This window comes from Haliotis cracherodii, unplaced genomic scaffold, assembly GCF_022045235.1.
Source record: "Haliotis cracherodii isolate W230 unplaced genomic scaffold, xgHalCrac1.p SCAF_10, whole genome shotgun sequence".
Taxonomy (NCBI): Eukaryota; Metazoa; Mollusca; class Gastropoda; order Lepetellida; family Haliotidae; genus Haliotis; species Haliotis cracherodii.
In genome coordinates this window covers 48,317,859-48,343,533 of record NW_027266265.1, presented here as the reverse complement: position 1 = coordinate 48,343,533, position 25,675 = coordinate 48,317,859, and the positions used below count along the sequence as shown (strand labels likewise).

General features: G+C 39.0%; 1 protein-coding gene across 2 annotated transcripts in view; it reads left to right on the top strand.

Moving 5' to 3' along the window:
* LOC139454468 (TOX high mobility group box family member 4-like) overlaps positions 1 to 25,675 on the top strand; it is a 163,942-nt gene that overhangs the window by 50,836 nt on the left and 87,431 nt on the right. Inside the window, exon 1 of one of the 2 annotated variants that reach the window (XM_071236188.1) lies at positions 13,744 to 14,125. The exons of the other annotated variant lie outside the window; for it this stretch is intronic. Coding sequence (XP_071092289.1) covers positions 14,051 to 14,125 — 75 coding nt within the window. The 5' untranslated portion in view covers positions 13,744 to 14,050. Of the gene's footprint in view, positions 1 to 13,743; positions 14,126 to 25,675 lie in introns of those variants that run through there. 2 annotated transcript variants of the gene reach the window in all.

Sequence of the window (25,675 nt, the reverse complement as noted above, 5' to 3'; positions counted from 1 at the left end):
TAGATGCAAACCAAGGCTGTCTCAGACAAAAGTATATCACCAGACAAGATGGTGAATGTCTTTGGTGCCTTGGTTTCATGAAATGGAACTGTTGAATCATTGTTTAAATTACAAACTGGATGTCTGTGACAAAACCTTATTTTGAGATGGGATAGTTAATTTCTTCGGCACATTGGCTTCATGAATTGGGACAGGTGCGTCTTTGTTTGAAAAACCATGATCAGGCTCATAAGGTTTCTTTATTTCTTTTCGGTGCGCTGACACTACTATTTGTGCATTTTCTTGTTTTAAATTCTGTGTTGTTATGTTGTAATGTGTGACATGAAACAGTATTAGTTTGATGCCACTCTTTAGGCAAAAAATTTAGTCAAACGACATTTCTTCTAACAATTATCTGTTAATCTCAAATGCAATCGGGATGCTTTCTCTGGAAATGGTAAAAGTGTTTCGCTAGAAATGGTGAAAGGATTTCTCTGGAAATGGTAAAAGGGTTTTACTGGAAATGGTAAAAGGGTTTTACTGGAAATGGTGAAAGGATTTCCCTGCAAATGGTAAAAGGGTTTTACTGGAAATGGTAAAAGGGTTTTACTGGAAATAGTGAAAGATTTTCACTGGAAATGGTAAAAGGATTTCCGTGGAAATGGTAAAAGGGTTTTACTGGAAATGGTAAAAGGTTTTCACTGGAAATGGTAAAAGAATTGACTCGAAATGGTAACATGTTTTCACTGTCAATGGTAAAAGGTATTTCACTGGAAAAGGTAAAAGGGTTTTACTGATGACGTTTATGTGATTTGACTGGAAATAGTAATAGGGTAAAAGGGTTTCACTGGAAATGGTAAAAGGATTTCAATGGGAATGGTGAAAGGGTTTCACTGGAAATGGTAAAAGGATTTCACTAGAAATGTTAAAAGGATTTCACTGGAAATAGTGAAACATTTTCACTGGAAATAGTAAAAGGCTTCACAGGAATTGGTAAAATGGTTTGGCTGGAAATGGTAAAAGGGCTTCACTAGAAATGATAAAAGGGTTTCATTGGAAATAGTGAAAAGGTTTCACTGGAAATTGAAAAAGGGTTTCACTGTATAAAATGTTTCATTTTAAGAGTATGTATTATCATATTTAACAGTTCAAGATCAACTCGTATTCATTGTAGATCGTAGTGAGTGCATCCACCATTGTGGTTTTTGCCACTTCTTGAGCAGTGTGATCAACTGAGGCGTCTTAATGAGTCATATTGAAAGTTGGGTGTATCATTCAGGACAAATATATGGACATCAGCGCCTCAGTTCACTGTCATGTTCCAGTGTAGAGTCTCTCACCCATCAGGCACCGCTGAAATTGAACCAAGGTGCTGAATTCATACATTCCTCTCTGTTCTTACAATGTGGTGGACATTTCACACAGCTATGATCCATAGGCCACCTTTCTTCTGTCGGCCTGGCTTGGCTCTGGGCTTGTGTGGCATTAATTTACCATCATTGTCTGTTGACAACAATTTGTATCTTGTCCAATTAATCTCCAAGTCAGTTTGTGCCTGTTATACAGGAGTAGCATAGGAGGTTTTCGCGCGATTGATGGTAATTTAGCAGATACATCAACTGGGGCTAAAATTGCATTAAGACAAGCTTCCATTAATAAATTAACAAATGTTATCAATATTGCATGCAAGCGAAACTTCGCTAATGAAAATCTAAGTTAATTAACCCAAGTCTGCAATGTTGATGTCAGGTGCTGACTTCTTGTGCAGTTCCGTTGACACAACATGTGAAGTTTTGTCATGATTGTCATTGATGATGAAAAAAGGAAAAAAATGTTTTGGGAAATTGCTTGAAGGCATATAGTTAGTGTAAAAAAGGCACATCAAACTTATCGCATTAGTTTATAGGAAATGTGAAATCTCCTCAGAGAGTTGCTTTGAAGACCGGTCAGTGAGGGAGGCTTTGACATGTAGAAATATCATCATAATGGACCTCTGAAGACAAAGTGTAATGTTTTAGAGCAGCAGATATGCAAGTGCTACCTGGGACCCGCCCTTTTTATGACTCTCAACCACAAGGACCGGCCTGGGAGAAAAGTGCTTCATTATCCATGGAGCATTTCTTAGACTCTCTATCCAGGCAATGTTATTAGATTTCTTCCTTAATGACATTGCTATCCAGTATTGGGGAACCATGGGCGAAGAAGATGAAACGTAACTGTAAACTCAATATGGAAACATGACATTTTGCATTATTCTTATAATCGTAAAAACTCCACTGTGTATCAATCAAAGAAGGTTTTGTGAAAGTAGCTTGTGTCGCTGGTCGTTGTGTTTGCATGGGTAGCTGTAATTACTTGTAAGTGGAAGATGCAGGCTTTCCTGACATGTTACAGGTCCTCATGTGGCTGAACACATATCATTATTCATGTAGTGGCTGAACTGTCATGTCGTGCTGTGGTTGAACTGTGTCATGTTGTGCTGTGGTTGAACTGTGTCATGTTGTGCTGTGGTTGAACTGAATGTCATGTCGTGCTGTGGTTGAACTGTGTCATGTCATGCTGTGGTTGAACTATGTGTCATTTAGTGCTGTGAATCATTTGTAATGTTCTTGTGTGGGATTGAATCATATGTAATGTTCTTGTGTGGGGATTGAATCATATGTAATGTTCTTGTGTGGAGATTGAATCATATGTAATGTTCTTGTGTGGGGATTGAATCATATGTAATGTTCTTGTGTAGGGATTGAATCATATGTAATGTTCTTGTGTGGGGATTGAATCATATATCATGTAGAATTCTTTTGCTCTGTGTTTTCTGATGGCATGGTCAGATGGTGGTAGGGTCAAGTAGGATTAGTCGAACTATTTCTGTCCTCAGTGTCAAGGACACAGCTCCGACTGTATCATGTAGTGCTGTGATTGTGTTGCTTCCTAATTATTTGTCATGTGGCTGACATTACCCTGTGATGGATTCCTTCACAGAATAGCCGTTTGAACAAAGCTCTATTTCATAGCTCTGTGTGATATCTACAGTTCTATGCTTTCACAAAATCATAAACCTATTTTATCAGGGTTCATGCAGGCTTTAAAAAGGCCTTGAACTTGAGGTCTGTCTTGAAAACTCCTTGAATTTAGATTTTGCTTGGAAAATGCATAATGTGACTTAAATTTATTCAATTAGTCTCATATGAAGTATTTGAACGAAAAAGAAGTGTAGTTTGAAAACAAACTGTTGGAATCTGTTGGAAACTGAAAAAAGAATGGTATACGGTCCATTTACTGTCTGTAACCACTGAGTTGTCCCCCTTTCAATGAGCGTCTGCTCCAATGATCAGCTGCTTCTGTAAAGAGAGTCGAACATTCCAGGAACAGTAACAAATGGAATGGAAGGAGTGAGTGAGTGAGTTGGGTTTAACGCCGCTTTTAACATTATTCCAGTTATATCACGGCGTGTCAGCTTAATGTGGGAGGAAAGCCCGAAGTGATGCAGGTCTAAGACGTTTACCACTTCGGTGAAACCCACGAGCATGTGTATGGTGCTGACAAACCTAGAAACATAATCTGGTCGAACCGGGATTCGAACCCACAATCATAGGTTTCTGGCGTGCCCAAGGGACACAACTCTGCACAGCGAATCGCAACGCCTTAGACGACTGGGCCACCCGTGCCCCCGGAATGGCAGGAGCAGTAAGAAGTGAAATGGTCCAAGGCAAGTTATGATTCATATGCAAGAGGAGTTGTTTGCTGGTTCATTTTAGGGATGGATCCTTGAAAATTGTTAAGACTGAAGTTCTGTATGGACCTGTTTTATAGCCATAACTATGACGCAAATCCAAGATATAAAGTGTCCTGCTCCAATCCCATTGTCCCTGACATGTTCTGATTACAGACTTTCAAGACAACTAACTTATTCTATTATTTTCATATAATGGACTAAATCTAACATGTTGTATTTGTAGTGTTGTACAAATTCTAGTACTTTTTAGGTCCTGTGTGAGAATCGAACCCACACTCCCAGAGTAAGGCAGCTATCACCATCACACAATGTCAGAGACCTAACCAACTCAGCCACAAGGCTTCCACTAAAATGGCAGTCCGACAACTGGGAGTCTAGATCACGTACTTTGTGTACCCCTCTGATAAGTGTAATTCGGCAAGGCTCCCATGGCTGAAAACTCTGAGTAGGCTTTGCTGTTTAGTTAGTGGCAGTTCAGCAGTTCGGGGGGAACAAAAAAAATATGTGTTTTACGTGTTAGCAGGATAAATGAATGAGATGGGTCTCAGCCGATCAGAATCTGACATTCATGTATAAGGTAAGACAACAAGTATGGTCACTTGATGGCAGAACTGAAAAGTGAAAAGTAAATCTCTTAACAAAGTCTGGAATATGACTGTAATTTACAAAAACAATTCTACAGATGATATTGTTTAAAACCTATCCATTTATACGATCTCACTGTTGTTTGGACTGAGGATTTAGAATGTGTACCGGTAATATATTTAATAGAAAAATAATCAATTTTGTATGAAAAGAGATTTTGATTTTTGAAAGAGACCAGAAACAATATCAGTGAAAGAATTGATGGTAGTTTTGATGAGATGGCCTGTTGTTTTTGAACGCTCTTAACATGTGTATTCAAGCGAATATCGCAGATACGTGTGATGTTGACTCAGTTCTCTCAATCTGCTATAACATGGATGCCACGGCCAGTTACTTCATGATTTGATTATTCACACATATCAAATTTGTCTCTGTGTGTAAAGAGTGCACAGTAATGATCCCAGATGGAGATGGACAATGTGTACGGTGCTCTCAGCCCAGGATGGCTGAGACTGATACTGTTTTCCCCACAACACCCTGTCTTCACACACAGCAGGAGCTGTAGTTTTCAGCTTGTGTCAGCCTTGTCAATATTATTCCAGTCTTACACCTGTAAAACAACCAAACATGGATTAAGGCAAAAAATCCACAGCCAGTCCATATTTTTAACCCCTGAGAAAGGTAGTGGTTTCCCATGGAGCTCCTAATGATTTGTAAATACAAGTTGTGTTTTGACAGGTGCCCTGGGTGTAGGAGGGTGTTTGTCTATCAATAAACCTTCCAGTCACTCTGGACGTGTAAAGGTCATAATATATTATGCATTAATGAGAACTAGTTTCAGGGGAAATGGCACCTTTTTGATCACTTTCCCCGACTTCCTGAATTGGTTAAGCCTCTGTGATTAATGAAGTAATTAGATCATGCAGTATGATACATAAACATTGTTGGGGAAAAATGGATGTGTGTCATTGTATTATTTCTCCATCTAATTATTTCAGGAAAATGTATCATCAAGCATCCACATATCCCCTTTATTCATCAAGCTGTATGTAGTTGCCAGACATCAGTATCAGGCATCAGCATGCTGTAATGATGGAAGATTTCATTGCTCATTGTCAGCTTTGATCGTTTTAATAAATTGCAAGAGCCATTTTAGTCATTGCTATTGATATTACTACCATGAAATACCTGCATGCAAAAACGGTTTTCTTTCAGTCTTGATAAACATCGAGACTGTTCTGGTGAACAAATTATGGTTCATGGATGTGTTTTGTAGGAAGAAATCCTGACTGATATAGATATGTTGAGTTAAATATGACTTGATCATGCCAAATGTTGTTTGGAGTATTGCAGGGATTATACTGGATGTTTTTACCCATGAGAGAAAATCTCCCCTGGTCCAAAAGCAATGAGATATTTTGGCATGTGATGAGAATTTGCTAATTTTCAGAAATATTTCGTCTTCACACAGTGGAAAGTGTATTTGATTTTCGGTACTTATGACTCAAATAATGTTGCAATTGATGTTACAAGATTATATGGATATATTTCCTCGGATATCCAATTTTCGAACATTAATTATTCCATATTTAAAAATATAAGCATTTGTATTAACAAAACATTACATCAGTACTTATATTTCTGTTGATTGTCTACTTTAGGAGAAATTAAACTAATATTTATGTTTTTCTGTTCATTGTTGACTTTATGGGGAATTATTTGCGAGGACAATTATAGATTGTTTAGGAGGCATGTTTACCACCATTAGCTGTTCATTTCGTTGGCATGCAGTAGACAACAATCTGCAGTTATCAAATTTCGACAATGTGTGTTTAGATCATAACTTAATATATTCAAAATGATGAAATGAAATAGCGATTGTTTGTTGGCAAAAAATATGTTACTTACATTCCAGTGCTTTCATCAATTCCGCTGGCTTATTTCTGTCTGTGGTGTGTAGCGTATCAGACACGGGGTCTCTGACTGTATCAAATTAAATCTTATCAATGTGGACTTTTCAATTAATTAGAAGTGACATTTCATTATACGACGACTATTGCTCCATGTTCGCTCTTTTGTTTAATTAGCAACAACTAAGTCATTTATTTCCCGCAGAAGGCGGCGTGTTTGGCATGTGCAGCAGCCAGAAATGTCACCGGAAGTTGAAAAGACTGTTGACATTCACGATATTTATGAATTACATTTGAAAGATTAAGTCACAGTTTTCAATTCTTATGGACAACTCTGGAAGCAAACATATCGTAGTATATTCTAAAAATCTAAATCCAACATGCTGTTTGGCCACTAGACATAGTTCAAAATTCGTAATTCACACTCGGTGACCATTCTTGCACGAGGGAATGTTCATGAAAACTCAGTACCGTCTCATCTAAAGACTAGGTGAATCTCATCTAAAATACAATGGTTTGTGATCTGAAATTTGTATATTATTATGGAGAAAGAGTTGTAAGTATATTCATTTAGGTTTTGTTTTGTTGTCATTCCAAAACCGAAATTTGCTCGTGTTTTGAAACTGCGCCTTTCTCTTGATTTCTGCACGATGCACATACATGTATGTCTTTGATTTCTGCTAGGATTGAAGTTTTTAAAAATTTGTTTAATTACTTGGTGTTGTAGATCACAGAATAGGATTTTTGTGCGCTTCCAAAGTGTATATATCGTAAAAACAAACACTCATTTTGTCAATCAGGGAAATAAAAATGTTTCGCTCTCCACCATTATCAGCTGAACATCCATGCAGTGATAGAGGAATTGGTAATGCACAGTAAGAGATAGCATGCAGTGTTGCGAGTATGCAAATCGCTGTTTCGATTGACAACTTTTGACGATTGAATAAACTATTGTGTAAGTTTTTTATTGACATTTTTAGGTAAGAAGATAATTATATTCAAACAATGCGACATTTTTTTTATTTTTGTAGGTGAAAATGAGATTGTGAATGTAGATAAAACCATTGAAAGATGCACCTGATTTTCAATCTTGCTGATTGAATGTTGATGCCTATATCTTGATATGTACAACTATGCGAGAATATCGTGGAATCGTGGCCTAAGTCATTTGAGATTTGAATCAAATATATATGTGCAACCACTGAGTGCTTTGTATGAGTTAGAATCCTTCACTTCCAAATGTCTCACAGAATCATGCAGTGTTTTAGTAAAGACTGGAAAGTATGAAGGCCGAAGCTGTCTATATATGTGATTATCATGAGTTGATCATCACACTCTTTCACTCCAGGTCATGAGTTACAATCTGCTGTGATATTTCACTCACACACTCACTCACTCACTGCAGACCATTACTTACAGGCTGCCGTGATATTTCACTCACTCACTCACTCACTCACTCACTCACTCACTCACTCACTCACTCACTCACTCACTCACTGCAGACCATTACTTACAGGCTGCCGTGATATTTCACTCACTCACTCACTGCAGACCATTACTTAGAGGCTGCTGTGATATTTCACTCACTCACTCACTGACTCACTCACTCCAGACCATGAGTTACATGCTGCCGTGATATTACACTCACTCACTCACTCCAGACATTTAGTTATATGCTGCTGTGACTTTTCACTCACTCCAGACCATTAGTGACAGGAATAGTGCTGTAAACACCATTCCCTCACTGTCAGGGTCAGGCTAGCCTCGGATTCTAAGCCAACTGTAAGAAGGCAACCTGCGTGCTACCTGGTATCAAATGTGTAGGAGAAGAAAAAGTATGTTGCAAGATTGTACTATCTTGACTTGTGATATTTTGCCATCTGCAAGTACTTGAAACATGGTTATCTGAGAAAATGTGATAACCACGGAGGTATGATGAGGAGATGTGTGGCTGAACAGGGCCATGTGCTGAAGCAACTTGGAACCAGCTACTGTTGTCTGGAGTAGCAGGTGACTGGTGGCCATGGTGGCCAGGGAAGTAGTATCTACGGTCATTGTTGACAGGAGGAATGGTTGGTAGACGGGTGGGAGGCCTGAGGGCCCAGCAGTTGGTGAAACAACTGGTGCATCACGCCAGTTTAATAATGTGATGCAGAATGCAAACCACTGGCTTAAATTGCAAATGCAGACTCCTCCTCTCCTCTCCCCAACCCTATCCTCCACCCCACCCCACCCTCCACCCCCAACCCCTACCTTCCTCTTCCCACCCCCACCCCCACCCCATACCTTCCTCTCCCCACCCCCACCCCCTACCTTCTTCTCCCTACCCCCACCAACCTCTCCCCATCCCAACCCCCTACCCTCCTTTCCCCTACCCCTATGCTCCACCCCACCCTCCACCCCCGACCCCTACCTTCCTCTCCCCACCCCAACACTCCTCTCCCCACCCCTACTTCCTCTCTCTCTCTTTGTCTTTCTCCCCCCCCCCCCCCCAACTCCCTACCATCCACCCCCTGCCCTCCACCATTCTACCCTCCTGTTCCTACCTTACTCTTCTCTCGCCAACCTTACCCTCCACCTTCTGCCCTCCTCTCCCTACCCCCAACCCCTAACCTCTAACCTTCTCTTCCCCCCCCCCCCCCCCCCCCCCACACACACACACACACACACACACCCTTCCCACCCCTACCCCACCCCTTTAAGTCAAGTTAATCACTAATTTGTGAATGGGTATACAAAAAGTGAATATATACCTGACTTTCGACCATTTTGCACCATTACTAATCCTGAATTGCCTAATCACAAAGATGCTTTTCTTTTTCCACAAAGCTGCATCTGCGGTTGTATTGTCATTACTGAAATCTGCCTCGGGTACAATGATATGTTTAATCAACCAGAATACAGCTGAGAGTTGATTTGTCAAGGTGCTTCAGCGTCCTCTGAAGCCATCAGACAACCAATCTTCAATTTATTTTTTCTCAAGGCTGGTTATTCGGCCGGCGTTGATGTTTTATGTTATATTTATGACAAGCTTGTGGTACTGTGGTGTGATTGGTCCAGGATTCAAGAGTTAAAGTATCACACATAGCTGTCCGTATTCATGTGTACATAGGGGATACAAGTGGCCCTGTAGATTTAGGGGCTTCAATATTCTCCACGGGTTGCATCCTTTGCGTGTGCCAGAATCCTATGAAGATATCTGGCTCTCCTCCTATATTAACATGTTTGGTTATTTGTTTGTTGTTTAATGCCGCACTAAGCAATATTCCAGCTAGATGACAGCAGTCTGTAAATAATCGAGTCTGGATCAGACAATCCAGTGATTGATATTAGGAGCATCGATCCACGCAATTGGAATACGATGACAGAGTAGGCGCGCCTGACCACCTGATCCCATTAGTCGCCTCTTACGACAAGCGTAGTCACCTTTTATGGCAAGCATGGGTTGCTGAAGACCTATTCTACCCTGGATATATCGACATTAAGGTTACGTGCTATTCCAAATAGCGTTATGCACAAGTCACTTGTCTCTCTACAGATAATCTCTAATCTGTAATGAAGCAGGACTTCTATTGGGTCGTATCATTTTTATTTCAGCTGTCTTTTACCCCTGTAGGGATTAGGGTTAGAATTGGCTGTAAGAGGTTGTTGTTGTTTGTTTGTTGTTTAACGCCGCACTCAGCAATATTCCAGCTATATGACGGCGGTCTGTAAATAATTGAGTCTGGCCCAGACAGTCCAGTGATTGATATCATGAGCATCGATCCACGCAATTGGGATCGAAGACATGCATCAACCAAGTCAGCGAGCCTGACCACCCATTAGTCTCCTTTTACGACAAGCATAGTCGCCTTTTATGGCAAGCATGGGTTTGCTGAAGACCTATTCTACCCAGGATCTTCACGGGTCAGTTGTAAGAGGTGACGAGATGGACTGGGTGGTCAGGCTCGGTTACTTGGTTGATTTTGTGTCATCATACCCCGACAACTTCAATCATTTCTCACAATATCGATCACTGGATTGTCATGTCCAGACTTGATTATATACAGGCTGCCATTATATAGATGGATGTTACTGATTGTGGCCTAAAATAAAAAACAAACAAACATATATATATATTTTAAACAAACTTAAAAAAAACAGGATCGCATGGTATATTTATTACCGACATAGTAAGAAAAAGTGATGTGATTCTAATTACCTGACTAACCATAACGTGCTGACCATTGCTACTTTATTTCAGTGGTACTCACTGTTAGAGGAAAAGATATGACAGATTAACTATAGTCATATGAAAATCAGGTGTTCTTTAACTTCTTAATACAGAACCTGATACAAATATATCCAATACAGCCCATGCAAGTCTATGATGTTTGGCAAGTCTAGATTACTGCAGTATTAAGCAAGTCTCTGGGCTCCTTTTATTATATTTTTATTAAGATAATCTAACAAATATCAATCGCAATTGCATACTAAGTAAAAAGTATCATTCAAACCTTAAATGTATTCTTTTATAAATGTTACACCAAACACTAATTACTAGTGAAAATGAGTAGTGAAAACGTAAATATTTTCATCCTTTGCGCCATACTTGACATTGCAAACTGTTAATTGTTAGTGTGCCAGGTATTTGGCCATCCTGTCTATGAAAAAGATGACTTACGCACCACCGATAAGAGCATGTGCAAGAATCGTGATATGTATCGGATCGTGAGCATGGTATCGTGATACGTATCGGATTGGATCGGATCGGATCACACTGCTGGTGATGACCAGATGGGTGATGACCAGATCGGTGATCCCCAACCTGTCACATAGTGGTTTTTGTGGAAGATAAAATAGATGTTGTGGTTTTGATTTCAGTGATTCCAAAGTGAAGACGGTCTATAAGAGGAATAATTTATATACTTGTACCTCTTGAGAATGTCTTCAACTGATTTGTAAGTTTCATACTTAATTGATGAAAGCTTTTTAACTTTTTTCAACTTTATGATTTTGACATGTTATTTTAAACAAACAGTTTTGCCAGTATGAGATTTTGTGTTGATGTTACCAAGAATTTTTTTTGTGATGATAACAGCAAAAATTAATTACCGACATTCCTATCTTATATCAATTAATGGCTGTCACAGCAGCTGTCAGACAGTGTCACTGTGACCCATTAGGCCATCATGTATTGATTATCTGTTTTCTTAATACTTTTTTTTTCACAAACTGAGTTTCGGAGTGACAGGTGTTTATCAAATGACACGATGAATTAATGTCAAAGATGGAAAAAATATGCTGTCTGTTGGTGGATGTTCCCAATGAGGATTCTGGGTCCAAACAGGTCTCCAGGAGCCCATGACTGTTGCTTGGCTGTTTGGCGTTGTAGGGAAGAGCCAGATAATCCATCTGAAGGGAAGAGCCAGATAATCCTTCTGTAGGGAAGAGCCAGATAATCCTTCTGTAGGGAAGAGGTAGATAATCCTTCTGTAGGGAAGAGCTAGAAAATCCTTCTTTAGAGAAGAGCCAGGTAATCCTTCTGTAGGGAAGAGCCAGATAATCCTTCTGTAGGGAAGAGCCAGGTAATCCTTCTGTAGGAAAGAGCCAGATAATGCTTGTGTAGGGAAGAGCCAGATAATCCTCCTGTAGGGAAGAGCCAGGTAATCCTTCTGTGGGGAAGAGCCAGATAATCCTTCTGTAGGGAAGAGCCAGATAATCCTTCTGTAGGGAAGAGCCAGATAATCCTTCTGTAGGGAAGAGCCAGGTGATCCTTCTGTGGGGAAGAGCCAGGTAATCCTTCTGTAGGGAAGAGCCAGGTAATCATTATGTAGGGAAGAGCTAGAAAATCATTCTGTGAGGAAGAGCCAGCTAATCCTTCTGTAGGGAAGAGCCAGATAATCCTTCTGTAGGGAAGAGCCAGGTAATCCTTCTGTGGGGAAGAGCCAGATAATCCATCTGTAGGGAAGAGCCAGATAATCCTTATGTAGGGAAGAGGTAGATAATCCTTCTGTAGGGAAGAGCCAGATAATCCTTTTGTAGGGAAGAGCTAGAAAATCATTCTGTGAGGAAGAGCCAGATAATGCTTCTGTAGGGAAGAGCCAGGTATTCTTTCTGTGGCAAGAGCTGTGTATTCCTTCTGTCTCAAGAGCCAGGTATTCCTTCTGTGGCAAGAGCCATGGTTTCCTTCTGTCTCAAGAGCCCTGGTATTCCTTCTATCTCAAGAGTCATGTATTCCTTCTGTGGCAAGAGCCAGGTATTCCTTCTGTCTCAAGAGCCAGGTATTCCTTCTGTGGCAAGAGCCATGGTTTCCTTCTGTCTCAAGAGCCCTGGTATTCCTTCTATCTCAAGAGCCATGTATTCCTTCTGTGGCAAGAGCCAGGTATTCCTTCTGTCTCAAGAGCCAGGTATTCCTTCTGTGGCAAGAGCCGTGTTTTCCTTCTGTCTCAAGAGCCAGGTATTCCTTCTATCTCAAGAGCCATGTATTCCTTCTGTGGCAAGAGCCATGTATTCCTTCTGTCTCAAGAGCCAGGTATTCCTTCTACCTCAAGAGCGATGTATTCCTTCTGTGGCAAGAGCCATGTATTCCTTCTGTGGCAAGAGCCATGTATTCCTTCTGTGGCAAGAGCCATGTATTCCTTCTGTGGCAAGAGCCAGGTATTCCTTCTGTAGCAAGAGCCAGGTATTCCTTCTGTGGCAAGAGCCAGGTGTTCCTTCTGTGGCAAGAGCCAGGTATTCCTTCTGTCTCAGGAGCCAGGTATTCCTTCTGTAGCAAGAGCCAGGTATTCCTTCTGTGGCAAGAGCCAGGTATTCCTTCTGTGGCAAGAGCCAGGTATTCCTTCTGTGGCAAGAGCCAGGTATTCCTTCTGTCTCAAGAGCCAGGTATTCCTTCTGTCTCAGGAGCCAGGTATTCCTTCTGTGGCAAGAGCCATGTATTCCTTCTGTGGCAAGAGCCATGTATTCCTTCTGTCTCAAGAGCCAGGTATTCCTTCTGTCTCAGGAGCCAGGTATTCTTTCTGTCTCAGGAGCCAGGTATTCCTTATGTGGCAAGAGCCAGGTATTCCTTCTATCTCAAGAGCCCCGTATTACTTCTGTGGCAAGAGCCAGGTATTCCTTCTGTCTCAAGAGCCAGGTATTCCTTCTGTCTCAGGAGCCAGGTATTACTTCTGTGGCAAGAGCCAGGTATTCCTTCTGTCTCAAGAGCCAGGTATTCCTTCTGTCTCAGGAGCCAGGTATTACTTCTGTGGCAAGAGCCAGGTATTCCCCCAGGGTGGTGTTCTCTCCCTCGTGTAAAGCTTGTCTGTCTGTGGTGAGAGCTGATACGCTTCCCCGCCCACAGAGGCAGGTGTGCGGAGCCAGGCGAAGGAGGGGCTGAGATTGTTGGGACAGCCAGTCATCCACTGTCATCACAATGCTCTCCGTCTCGGCTCATTGTCAGGCACGTGCGTGTGCAACTTGGGGCGTTTAAACTGACTTTTCATAACGTAATCCTCACCTCAACCACCCTGTGTATGTGCGACTCCTTTACACGTCATTATTCTCACCCGTCTTGTGGGAATAGGTCACACCAGGAGCGTTTAAAAAAAACCTCAATCTCGTCAAGTCTTCTTGACTTAAGACTTTCTTCGGAAGTGGAAATTGACTGACTTACATCATAGTGTTACAGTGAAGAGGATCTGGAACATTTAGTGAACAATTAATTGTTTGATCATTGTCTGCTACGACTCTTTTCCGAGAGTGACATAACGAGCTATTATGGAATACAGAACCAATCATGTGATCTCGACTGAAACTTGGCAGCCGATGTCTGTCTAATTGCGAGTTATTTCACATTGTCATCGACACAAACCTCACTAGGATGACGACAGCAGGTTACCGAGGTTCTGCCTCTTCGGTGGATTGTATGCCCTTGTATAGCTCTTATGTCTTGAAGGTAGGTTCGCACAAGGCACTTGATCATCACTTTAGGGTTCATTATTTCCACAAAGCCATTATCCTGTCGTAGTTAATCCCAGAAAGATGTTGTGTGGAGACTCTGTTGACATTGATTCCTGTGATGCTGTCAACTGCTTGTTTAGCCGTCAAATTTTCTGTACTTAAGATTTCCACAGTTCAATTTCAGAATTAAGACATTATGATTAGACAATTGTTTTCTTCAAGTTAGAATTAAGACAAATGTTTGAATCTTTGTAGGTACTGGGATTTTATTTTCAAACAATTCAAATGATTTGGTGATTTTCAAATTTAGATTAATGTATAAAGGATTTGCATTTTGGTGCCAGTCTTATCAAGCACTGGAGATCAGACCTGGCATGGTGATACTGTGGACTTTCATCTCTCTCTTCCCCGTTCTACATTCACAAATACACAAATCTTTGCTGTCTGTGGATTAATTTGAACCATTTTTTGTAATCCCAGGGTATGAAACTCTGAAAGATTTCAGCCAGACCACAGGACTGCTTAGCTGAAATACTTGCCAGCTCTGACCAAAACCTGCCTGCCCACTATAATCATATGTTTCTCAGGATAATTTAATTAAAACTTTAAATCGAATTCATTGAACATGACGTAATGTAAGAAAACAAATAGCAAACACTTTTTAGGTCAGATTTGTATTTAATATCCTAGAATACATCATGTAAATATCCTTATTCCTAAATAGGGATTAAATTTTAGGTTGTCTAAAAGCTAACGGGGTTTCTTTTTGGTTACATTTTATCATTCATCTTTACATGTGAATTAATGCTTATCATCAAGGAATATTTAGAATATTTTCACATATGAAATATAAACCGTCGGGCAGGGGGATATGAAAATCTGGCAGCCCGAGTTGAAATCAACCCGTCTCGGAAGGTCGGGCAGGCAGATATTTCGAACACTGGTAATCCATGTCAATAATGAAAACTGTTAACTCCAACTTGTTACAGTGTTTATTAGGATGGATTACACAATAAGTGAAAAAGCTCTAGATTTCTAAGAAAACCACTGCTAAATATCGAACTCTGCACAAGTGAAGTCATATGACATCAAGTCCTTTATACCACCTTTCTATGTGTATTAGATAACATGTAACACCTGCAGTCTTGTGACAAAGGGCTTAACAGACTGCTGAGAAAGTGTATTAGACAGAATAGATGTGGTAAAAAGCATTAGAAAATCAAATAAATTGTGGTTTCTTTTTAAGATTAATTTAAATTTATTCCAAATTATTATTCCAAATTTGAATTTGCATTGTTATTGAAAATACATTACATATTTACTTGTATGGTTAGAGAATGAATGGTCTTTCATGTATGACTGCGTTTGAGAACTAAAACATTCTTTAAATTGATTTATTAGATCTATATTTTATTTATTACATAGAAATATGATTAGTATTTTAGTGTGGGATGTTTTGTATCTGATTGAGGCGTCTTACTGACTTACTGCTACAGAACCCCATTTTTCTGGTGGCAATAAACCACAGTCCGATCCCTGTTTACGAAATGTCACAAGCTCTACAAAGTAGAATTTATTCATCGCACAATAGATTCCAAATGCTGTGAACTCTGTAGGTCTTTAAGAGGAGCTTAAAATTCAATTCATTATTCTTGAAATATGTTTCTTACAAAAGAATTTCACTTTTTGAAATCGAAACTTAGACAGGTGTATTTTTGTGTGAGCTGTGATGTTCCCGTATGTGTTCTTATGCAGTGCATTAGACTAAATTATAGCTGTTTTGTGTGTTTATTTCATGACTTGATAGTTGTGTATTTACAACTGGTTGTGAAGGGAAAGTTTGTATGGACTGTTTTTGTATGATGTGTTTGTGAGGGGTGTCACCGGTGGGGCAGGATACACTTACAATTTCACGAACACCTGGTGTCATCACAGATCGAGCAGTGATTCCTAAACTCATTGTTATGATATAGTCAGGGGCGCACACAATGCTATCAGTAGAGATTTCGTATGATTGTAAAAAGGTTTGGTCACTTTTATTTTACCAGTATCAACCATTAGATTGAAAATATTGTTTTTATTGAATGAAAGTGAAGTTGTCATTTTATACTTGCTCCTGTGTCTACTACAAGAGAATGATATTGTAGGTGTTGTTTTCTCGGTAGTATTGATTATTAATCAGATTCCCTTTACATGTTTAAGGATCAATGTATATTTTATTAGTCTTTACAATGTATATTTTATAAAGGGTTTATGACTATGGAGAATATTTATGTTTGATATTAAATGTTTATTTATATGTTTAAACATTAATTAAATCTATGCATTATTACACATAAACATAATTGACCTTTTTTTCAAAGAAATAGATACTTAAAGATCAAAGCATGATATAATCAGTTTTCACATGCAATTTTAAAATATACAAAATATTTGTGGTTAAGATTATGATTATAGATTAAACGATTATGGCCAAGTCTGTGAGCCTGACCATCCGATCCCATCAGTTGCCTCTTACAACAAGCGCGGGTTGTTGAAGACTGAATCTTCCCAGGGATCTAAGGCCAGGTTAACTTACAAGCTAGGTATTGGACTTGAGACATCACATGGGACAGTGAGAGAGGCCCATTGTTGGTATCTCCTGAGTGTTGCATCATTAGAGTTGGAAGCAGGATAAAACAGTTTGAATCCCAGTTATTTTTTAAAAGTTGAGATTTGTTCAAAGTGGATTTAAACCAAACACACTCACTAGAAATTAATGACGAAAAATTGACAAGTTTCTAACAATATATAGCTGTAATCCTGAGGCCCCCCTTTATATTTTACATTGAAAATTAAAGCCAGTCATGTGGGAAAAGGCATCTTCGATTCATGATTAATCACTGAAAAGTACAATATGAAATTTATTGAAATGAATGTCAAATGATAGGAATTAATCCTTTGATCATAGTAATGCAAATAAATATTTTCACCATTATAAACAGATATTTACAGACAGTGATTTTATAGGGGAAATTTTTGTATTGCATTAATTAACAATTTATTTTGTTTTGCTTTGTTAGCTTCAGAAGGAAATGATAGGATTAGTAATAAAATGTTCTTGTGATGAATATGCATGGTACATTACACCAACGAAAAATGAACCCCAAACAAATTTTCTGCTTTGTAAACTTGTGCCCGACCTTTTGGCGAGGGACAACTTTTTGTCATCCTTTGTCCGTGATTTATAGGCTATTTGCTTCTTATTAACAAAACATCAAAGAACTGTTGGCCCAATAAATGTGATTCTTGCATGCAGACCTAGCTTTTATACATTCAGAGTGAGATAGTCTCATTTGTTTATTGATTAGCTTGATTTTGTTCAAATTACTTCGAAACAAATCAATCAGAATCTGTCTTTTTAGAGAACTTCATCAAATCATTTTCATGTTTAATTATTTATAGGTGTCTTCAAACAATCCTATAGATAGATTTAAGATAAGATTAAAGAATCTCCGGTGAGAAAAATAATCTGTTTCTTCAGTTTGAGTTGTTTGGTGCTTCGTCCACTGATGGATTAACTTGGTGTAGCATGAGATGTGTGACAGGCCTTGCTGTATCATGGAAACAGGTGCTTTGTCAACTCACGATGCTAGATATCATGCTTAATTCAGTGGCCAGGAGGACTTGTGATGTCTGTATTTATGTTTCTTTATCTTATGAGATGGTGCACGGGTGGATCATTAGTCTCCTCCACAGAAATGTGTCCCCAAGCCGTGCCAGGGAGTCCCTGATTGAGGGTTGGTTTCCAGATTCGCCCTGATTATTATTCTTTGGTTGTCTGGACAATATTTTCCTCATGTTTTTTTTACCAAAATGGTTGGCATCCAAAGCCATCTACAAAGGACATTCCTGCAGCTGACAGTCCATGATATGCCGGACATACTTTCCAACTTTATCATTTTGATGGCAAACTTTCAAGGAGGTTACAGTATGTGCAACAATGTAACATACTGACATTTACAACTGTGTAACATACATGTACAACAATGTAACATACATGTACAATAGTGTAACATACTGATATATTCAATAGTGTAACAAACTGATATGTTCAATAGTTTAACAAACTGACATGTACAACAGTGCAACATACATGTACAACAATGTAACATACTGACATTTACAACAATGTAACATACTGACATGTACAACAGTGTGCCATACTGACATGTACAATAGTGTAACATACTGACATGTACAACAGTGTAACATACTGACATTTACAACAGTGTAACATACTGACATTTACAACAGTGTAACATACTGACATGTACAATAGTGTAACATACTGACATGTACAATAGTGTAACATACTGACATGTACAACAGTGTAACATACTGACATGTACAATAGTGTAACATACTGACATGTACAATAGTGTAACATACTGACATGTACAATAGTGTAACCCACTGACATGTACAACAGTGTAACATACTGACATGTACAATAGTGTAACATACTGACATGTACAACAATGTAACCCACTGACATGTACAACAGTGTAACATACTGACATGTACAATAGTGTAACATACTGACATGTACAACAATGTAACCCACTGACATGTACAACAGTGTGCCATACTGACATGTACAACAATGTAACCCACTGACATGTACAACAGTGTAACATACTGACATGTACAATAGTGTAACATACTGACATGTACAACAATGTAACCCACTGACATGTACAACAGTGTAACATACTGACATGTACAACAGTGTGCCATACTGACATGTACAATAGTGTAACATACTGACATGTACAACAGTGTAACATACTGACATGTACAACAGTGTAACATACTGACATGTACAACAATGTAACCCACTGACATGTACAACAGTGTAACATACTGACATTTACAACAGTGTAACATACTGACATTTACAACAGTGTAACATACTGACATGTACAATAGTGTAACATACTGACATGTACAATAGTGTAACATACTGACATGTACAACAGTGTAACATACTGACATGTACAATAGTGTAACATACTGACATGTACAATAGTGTAACATACTGACATGTACAATAGTGTAACCCACTGACATCTACAACAGTGTAACATACTGACAATATTGTACAACAATGTAACAAACTAACATGTACAACAGTGTGCCATACTGACATGTACAACAATGTAACCCACTGACATGTACAACAGTGTAACATACTGACATGTACAACAATGTAACCCACTGACATGTACAACAGTGTGCCATACTGACATGTACAACAATGTAACCCACTGACATGTACAACAGTGTAACATACTGACATGTACAATAGTGTAACATACTGACATGTACAATAGTGTAACATACTGACATGTACAATAGTGTAACCCACTGACATCTACAACAGTGTAACATACTGACAATATTGTACAACAATGTAACAAACTAACATGTACAACAGTGTGCCATACTGACATGTACAACAATGTAACCCACTGACATGTACAACAGTGTAACATACTGACATGTACAACAATGTAACCCACTGACATGTACAACAGTGTGCCATACTGACATGTACAACAATGTAACCCACTGACATGTACAACAGTGTAACATACTGACATGTACAATAGTGTAACATACTGACATGTACAACAATGTAACCCACTGACATGTACAACAGTGTAACATACTGACATGTACAACAATGTAACCCACTGACATGTACAACAGTGTGCCATACTGACATGTACAACAATGTAACCCACTGACATGTACAACAGTGTAACATACTGACATGTACAACAGTGTAACATACTGACATGTACAACAATGTAACCCACTGACATGTACAACAGTGTAACATACTGACATTTACAACAGTGTAACATACTGACATTTACAACAGTGTAACATACTGACATGTACAATAGTGTAACATACTGACATGTACAATAGTGTAACATACTGACATGTACAACAGTGTAACATACTGACATGTACAATAGTGTAACATACTGACATGTACAATAGTGTAACATACTGACATGTACAATAGTGTAACCCACTGACATCTACAACAGTGTAACATACTGACAATATTGTACAACAATGTAACAAACTAACATGTACAACAGTGTGCCATACTGACATGTACAACAATGTAACCCACTGACATGTACAACAGTGTAACATACTGACATGTACAACAATGTAACCCACTGACATGTACAACAGTGTGCCATACTGACATGTACAACAATGTAACCCACTGACATGTACAACAGTGTAACATACTGACATGTACAATAGTGTAACATACTGACATGTACAACAATGTAACCCACTGACATGTACAACAGTGTAACATACTGACATGTACAATAGTGTAATATTCTGACATGTACAATAGTGTAACATACTGACATGTACAACAGTGTAACATACTGACATGTACAATAGTGTAACATACTGACATGTACAACAATGTAACCCACTGACATGTACAACAATGTAACCCACTGACATGTACAACAGTGTAACATTCTGACATGTACAACAATGTAACCCACTGACATCTACAACAGTGTAACATACCGGCAATATTGTACAACAATGTAACAAACTAACATGTACAACAGTGTGCCATACTGACATGTACAACAATGTAACCCACTGACATGTACAACAGTGTAACATACTGACATGTACAACAATGTAACCCACTGACATGTACAACAGTGTGCCATACTGACATGTACAACAATGTAACCCACTGACATGTACAACAGTGTAACATACTGACATGTACAACAGTGTAACATACTGACATGTACAACAGTGTGCCATACTGACATGTACAATAGTGTAACATACTGACATGTACAACAGTGTAACATACTGACATGTACAATAGTGTAACATACTGACATGTACAACAATGTAACCCACTGACATGTACAACAGTGTAACATACTGACATGTACAACAGTGTAACATACTGACATGTACAATAGTGTAACATACTGACATGTACAACAGTGTAACATACTGACATGTACAACAGTGTAACATACTGACATGTACAACAATGTAACCCACTGACATGTACAACAGTGTAACATACTGACATGTACAACAGTGTGCCATACTGACATGTACAATAGTGTACCATACACTGACATGTACAATAGTGTAACATACTGACATGTACATTGATGAATACATGTACTTAGGTACTTAATGTACCTAAATATTAATATTGTATCCTTCAGCTGCTGTATCATCTAATTGTCTGACTGTAGGATGTCTAGATATGCCAGCAATATGTCTGACACATGAACAGTATAGATTAGAGTGAGGTTGAAGAAATCAGGTGTTATTTGCCATGACGTTTATCCTTACAGTTATCGCTGGTATTGGTCTAATCAGGGTCTGTTGGTCTAAATATTTAACCTGGCCCTGACAGCTTAGTGTTTAAGGAGAAGAGACGGACACAAAACATTTCATTAGCAAGCCTTGGATTAGGTTCCACAGAGGTTACATTTGATTTTGTCATTTCCTTTTTTATGTCTCGTGGAGAATTTGAATGGATCATAATGGTTGCAATGAAATACTTCTTTAATGCTTTTGTGTAAAGAAAGCCATGAATATAACTCTCTATGGAAAAAAACGACCCCTGGAGGTTGTTATTGGCTACCAGAAATCCTGTCGCAAGATACATTGTTAAATGCAAATGTGAAATTCAGTGATTCAAATCGTCTAAATGAGTATTAACATATGATGGCAGTTTTTTTTGTCCTGTCTTGGACAATAGACAAACAGCACATGTATATAATTTATTGTGTTGCCTTCGGATAGCAATTTTGACATTTGGTTGCCACAGATGGTGAGAATTGATATTTTGGTGGATATTTCCAATAAATGCTATACATAATCAGTGTTCCAAAAACATTGAAGGTCAAGGAGTCCTTGTAATTATAACTATATAGTTATACCAAGGTTCCGTCCCTCCGTCCGAAAATTTTGTCCGCGCGATTTCTCTTAAACTATTCAGTGGATTCATCTCAAACTTAGTACATATAATCTGTGTCATATGGAGGGGTGCAGTCAAAAGAAAAAAAATGTTTTTATTAATTTTCCATTTTTTTAATGATTTTTTCAAACTCTAACCCTATCCATTATCCAATTTGAAACTACTGACACACTAGGCGGGTTGGGGGTATTAGTGAGCCACGCTCACTTTTGCCCTTGTTTTCTTTATGGTTAAAGATTTAGGGTTCGTTGCATTCAAATACTAGAGGAGCAAGCCTCGAGGAGCCCAAGACCCTTCTTTATTTCAAGGATGGCCTCCATGGTCTAGTGGTATAGCATCTGCCTGGGGAGCGGAAGATTCGGGGTTCACCACCCGGCCGCATCATACCAAAGGGGCTAAAACAAGGACTGGTCGGCTCTGAGTCAGTATACTGTGTCTGAGTGGGGTATTCATGTTAAACTGTGGCATGGTATCTCAGTGGGCTAAGACTATAAATTGGCATCAGTCTGGACAAATACGTTAAACCCCATTTCACCTCACCTCTTAATTTCAAACAAGAGTTTGGTTTAACACAGCCTTACAAGTATTTCAGTTATAATACAGAGTGTCAGCTTGATGTGGGAACAGACCTCAAGGACTTAAGACCTTCTTCATTTCAAACACTGAATTATGAGTTGAGGTTATTGCTGCCTTGGACAGTACTGGTTATATCATGGCGTGTAAGTTTAATGTGGGAGAAAGCACAAAGTGATGATGATCTTAGATGTTTAACACTGGTAGGTGGCAATGGTAGGTGCTGGCAGACCAAGAATCATAGGTGCAAAAACAGGAATGTGAATTGATGATCATGGGTTTCAGGCATGCCGGGGCGGTCGGGTAGCCTAGTGGTTAAAGCGTTTGCTCGTCACGCCGAAGACCCGGGTTCGATTCCTGACATGGGTACAATGTGTGAAGCCCATTTCTGGTGTTCCCCCCCTGTGATATTGCTGGAATATTGCTAAAAAGCAGCGTAAAACCATACTCACTCACTCACTCACTCACTCACTCACTCACTCACTCACTCACTCACTCACTCACTCACTCACTCACTCACTCACTCACTCACTCACTCACTCACTCACTCACTCAGGCATGCCTGAAGATAAGTGAATTTGCTCTTCTGATATATAAGGTATATGTGTTTTTGTAGCTATATTTGGAATTTTGTCCTTGAAAGAACTTTTACCATTTTTCATCCTGCTCAGACTTTCACAGTGAATACAGTAATATTTCAAAGCTTTTGCAATGTTTCTCATATTTCATTTGTAAAAATAAATGTTTAACCAAATGAAGCAACTTCAGTTATCAATCACTATTCCTGAAAATTACACTAAGAAAGTGTCCCAAAGTGTCCACATAACAAAAAGAGCTACATGAAGGCTGTCTATGATATTGTAATTAATAATTTCAAGAACATATTACAACTTTTATTTCTTAAGACAAAAATGGTTGCTTCAGTTGCATTGATGTATGGGATCTGAAGTACCCAACAGTGTCGGAGTTGTGTACTGGTTCGTCATCATTGTCATTACAGCTTAAATCATAACCTTGACGGCAAGATTGCAAATAAATTTGTCTGTGCGTAAGATTTTTTTTGAGTCTTACACAGCAAGTTTACTCTGTTCATGAAATTTTGCCAATGATATGTTTTGTTCAGAGAACTTGTACTATAATGCCTATGTGATTGCCTCCTAGTAGAAACAGGAGTACTACTTTCCGTGCAACAGTTCTTTATGTTATCTGTAATGTAATAGTTTCTGTACAACTAGTCATCATGAAGGGTGTAGTGGTGGTGCAGCTGGATGTAGAAGCCTCGGCTGTCATGGAGACACTCCCTCCCTCACTTTAAACATAGGGTCCCTTTCTTTGACTTGAAACATATAAATATATAGGCAGCACTTGAACCTCACCAGACTGGTGTGTGTAGGCTGACAGAATTGTTTAATACACATCATTAATGGGAGTCTGGATAACAATGTCTTGAACTAAGTTAATCCATGACTGGACTTGGGGCTAACTGACTATCATGTTTACTCAGACCATAGTAGTTAGTTTTATGACTGCTATCATATAAACTCCTATTTGTTGTACTGAAGAATATAGGGAGGTTAAAATTGATTTTCAGTGGATTGAAAGTAGATTGTAAACTAAATTATGACACTGAGTGCAGGTTGAAAGAAAAGTTTTGATTTCATGCAAAGAAAGAAATTTGTGGTATGGAGAGAGGTACATGTATATGAGTCATGGATGAGTGATTTGAGTCATGGTTGGTAGGTTGGTTTGTTGTTTAACTCTGCACTCAGCAATATTCCAACTACCGGTATATGACGGCGGTCTGTAAATAATCACGTCTGGACCAGACAATCCAGTGATTGACATCATGAGCATCGATCCACGCAATTGGGATCAATGACATGCATAGTCGCCTTTCACGACAAGCGTAGCCGCCTTTCACGACAAGCATAGTTGCTTTTCAAGGTAAGCATAGTCACCTTTCTAGGCAAGCATAGTCGCCATTCACGTCAAGCATTGTCGCCTTTTACGACAAGTTTAATCGCCTTTTACGGCACGGGTAGTAGTCTTTCACGACAAGCGTAGTCACCTTTCACGACAAGCATAGTCGTCTTTCACGACAAGTATAGTCGCCTTTCACGACAAGCATAGTCGCCTTTCACGACAAGCATAGTCGCCTTTCACAACAAGCAGTCGCCTTTCACGACAAGTGTAGTCACCTTTCACGACAAGCATAGTCGCCTTTCACGACAAGCAGAGTCGCCTTTCACGAATAGCAGATTTGAGTCATGGAGGAGAGAGATGTGGTTGTGGATGAGAAATATTTGAGTGTGGATGAGATTTGAAGCTTTCAGTACAAATTTAGAGTTTGATACAGATAATTAATTAATTAAAGATCCATGTATTCGTATTTAAGGATGCCCTGCTTCTACTTTGTGTTCCACTGACATCAGCATCTTCGGCAGGAGAGGAGGCATAGATAGGCCCAAAAATTCTAGCCAGCATCCCCCAAACAATGTGGAACTGCAGTGTTTAGCAATCAGGCTGTACATCACTTGAAGAAGACCTACCTTGGGCTTGTTGTCCAATTTCCATGTTCGTTTTCTTCTTGCATTGAATATTTGAAAGTTAGCCCCTTAATACAAGAAAATCACTTTGAAAGCTCTTCGGACTTTTTACGAAACCCTTAGAGGGAATTAACATGATAAGAAGTATGGAGTACTAATGCATTATTTATTCAATCAATGATTGCTTTGCAGAAGTTAAATGAAAACTTGCTGTGGTAAAAGGTGTTTTTGAAGTTTTATGACATTTGGTCCTGAAAACAAATGAGGGCTGTTTTTCTGGTTTAGATAAGAAATTCCCCCTTGATAAGAAAGTGTGTGGAATCCTTTTGCTGATTAAAGCTGGAATCTTTGGTGCTGTGTTGAAAAACAT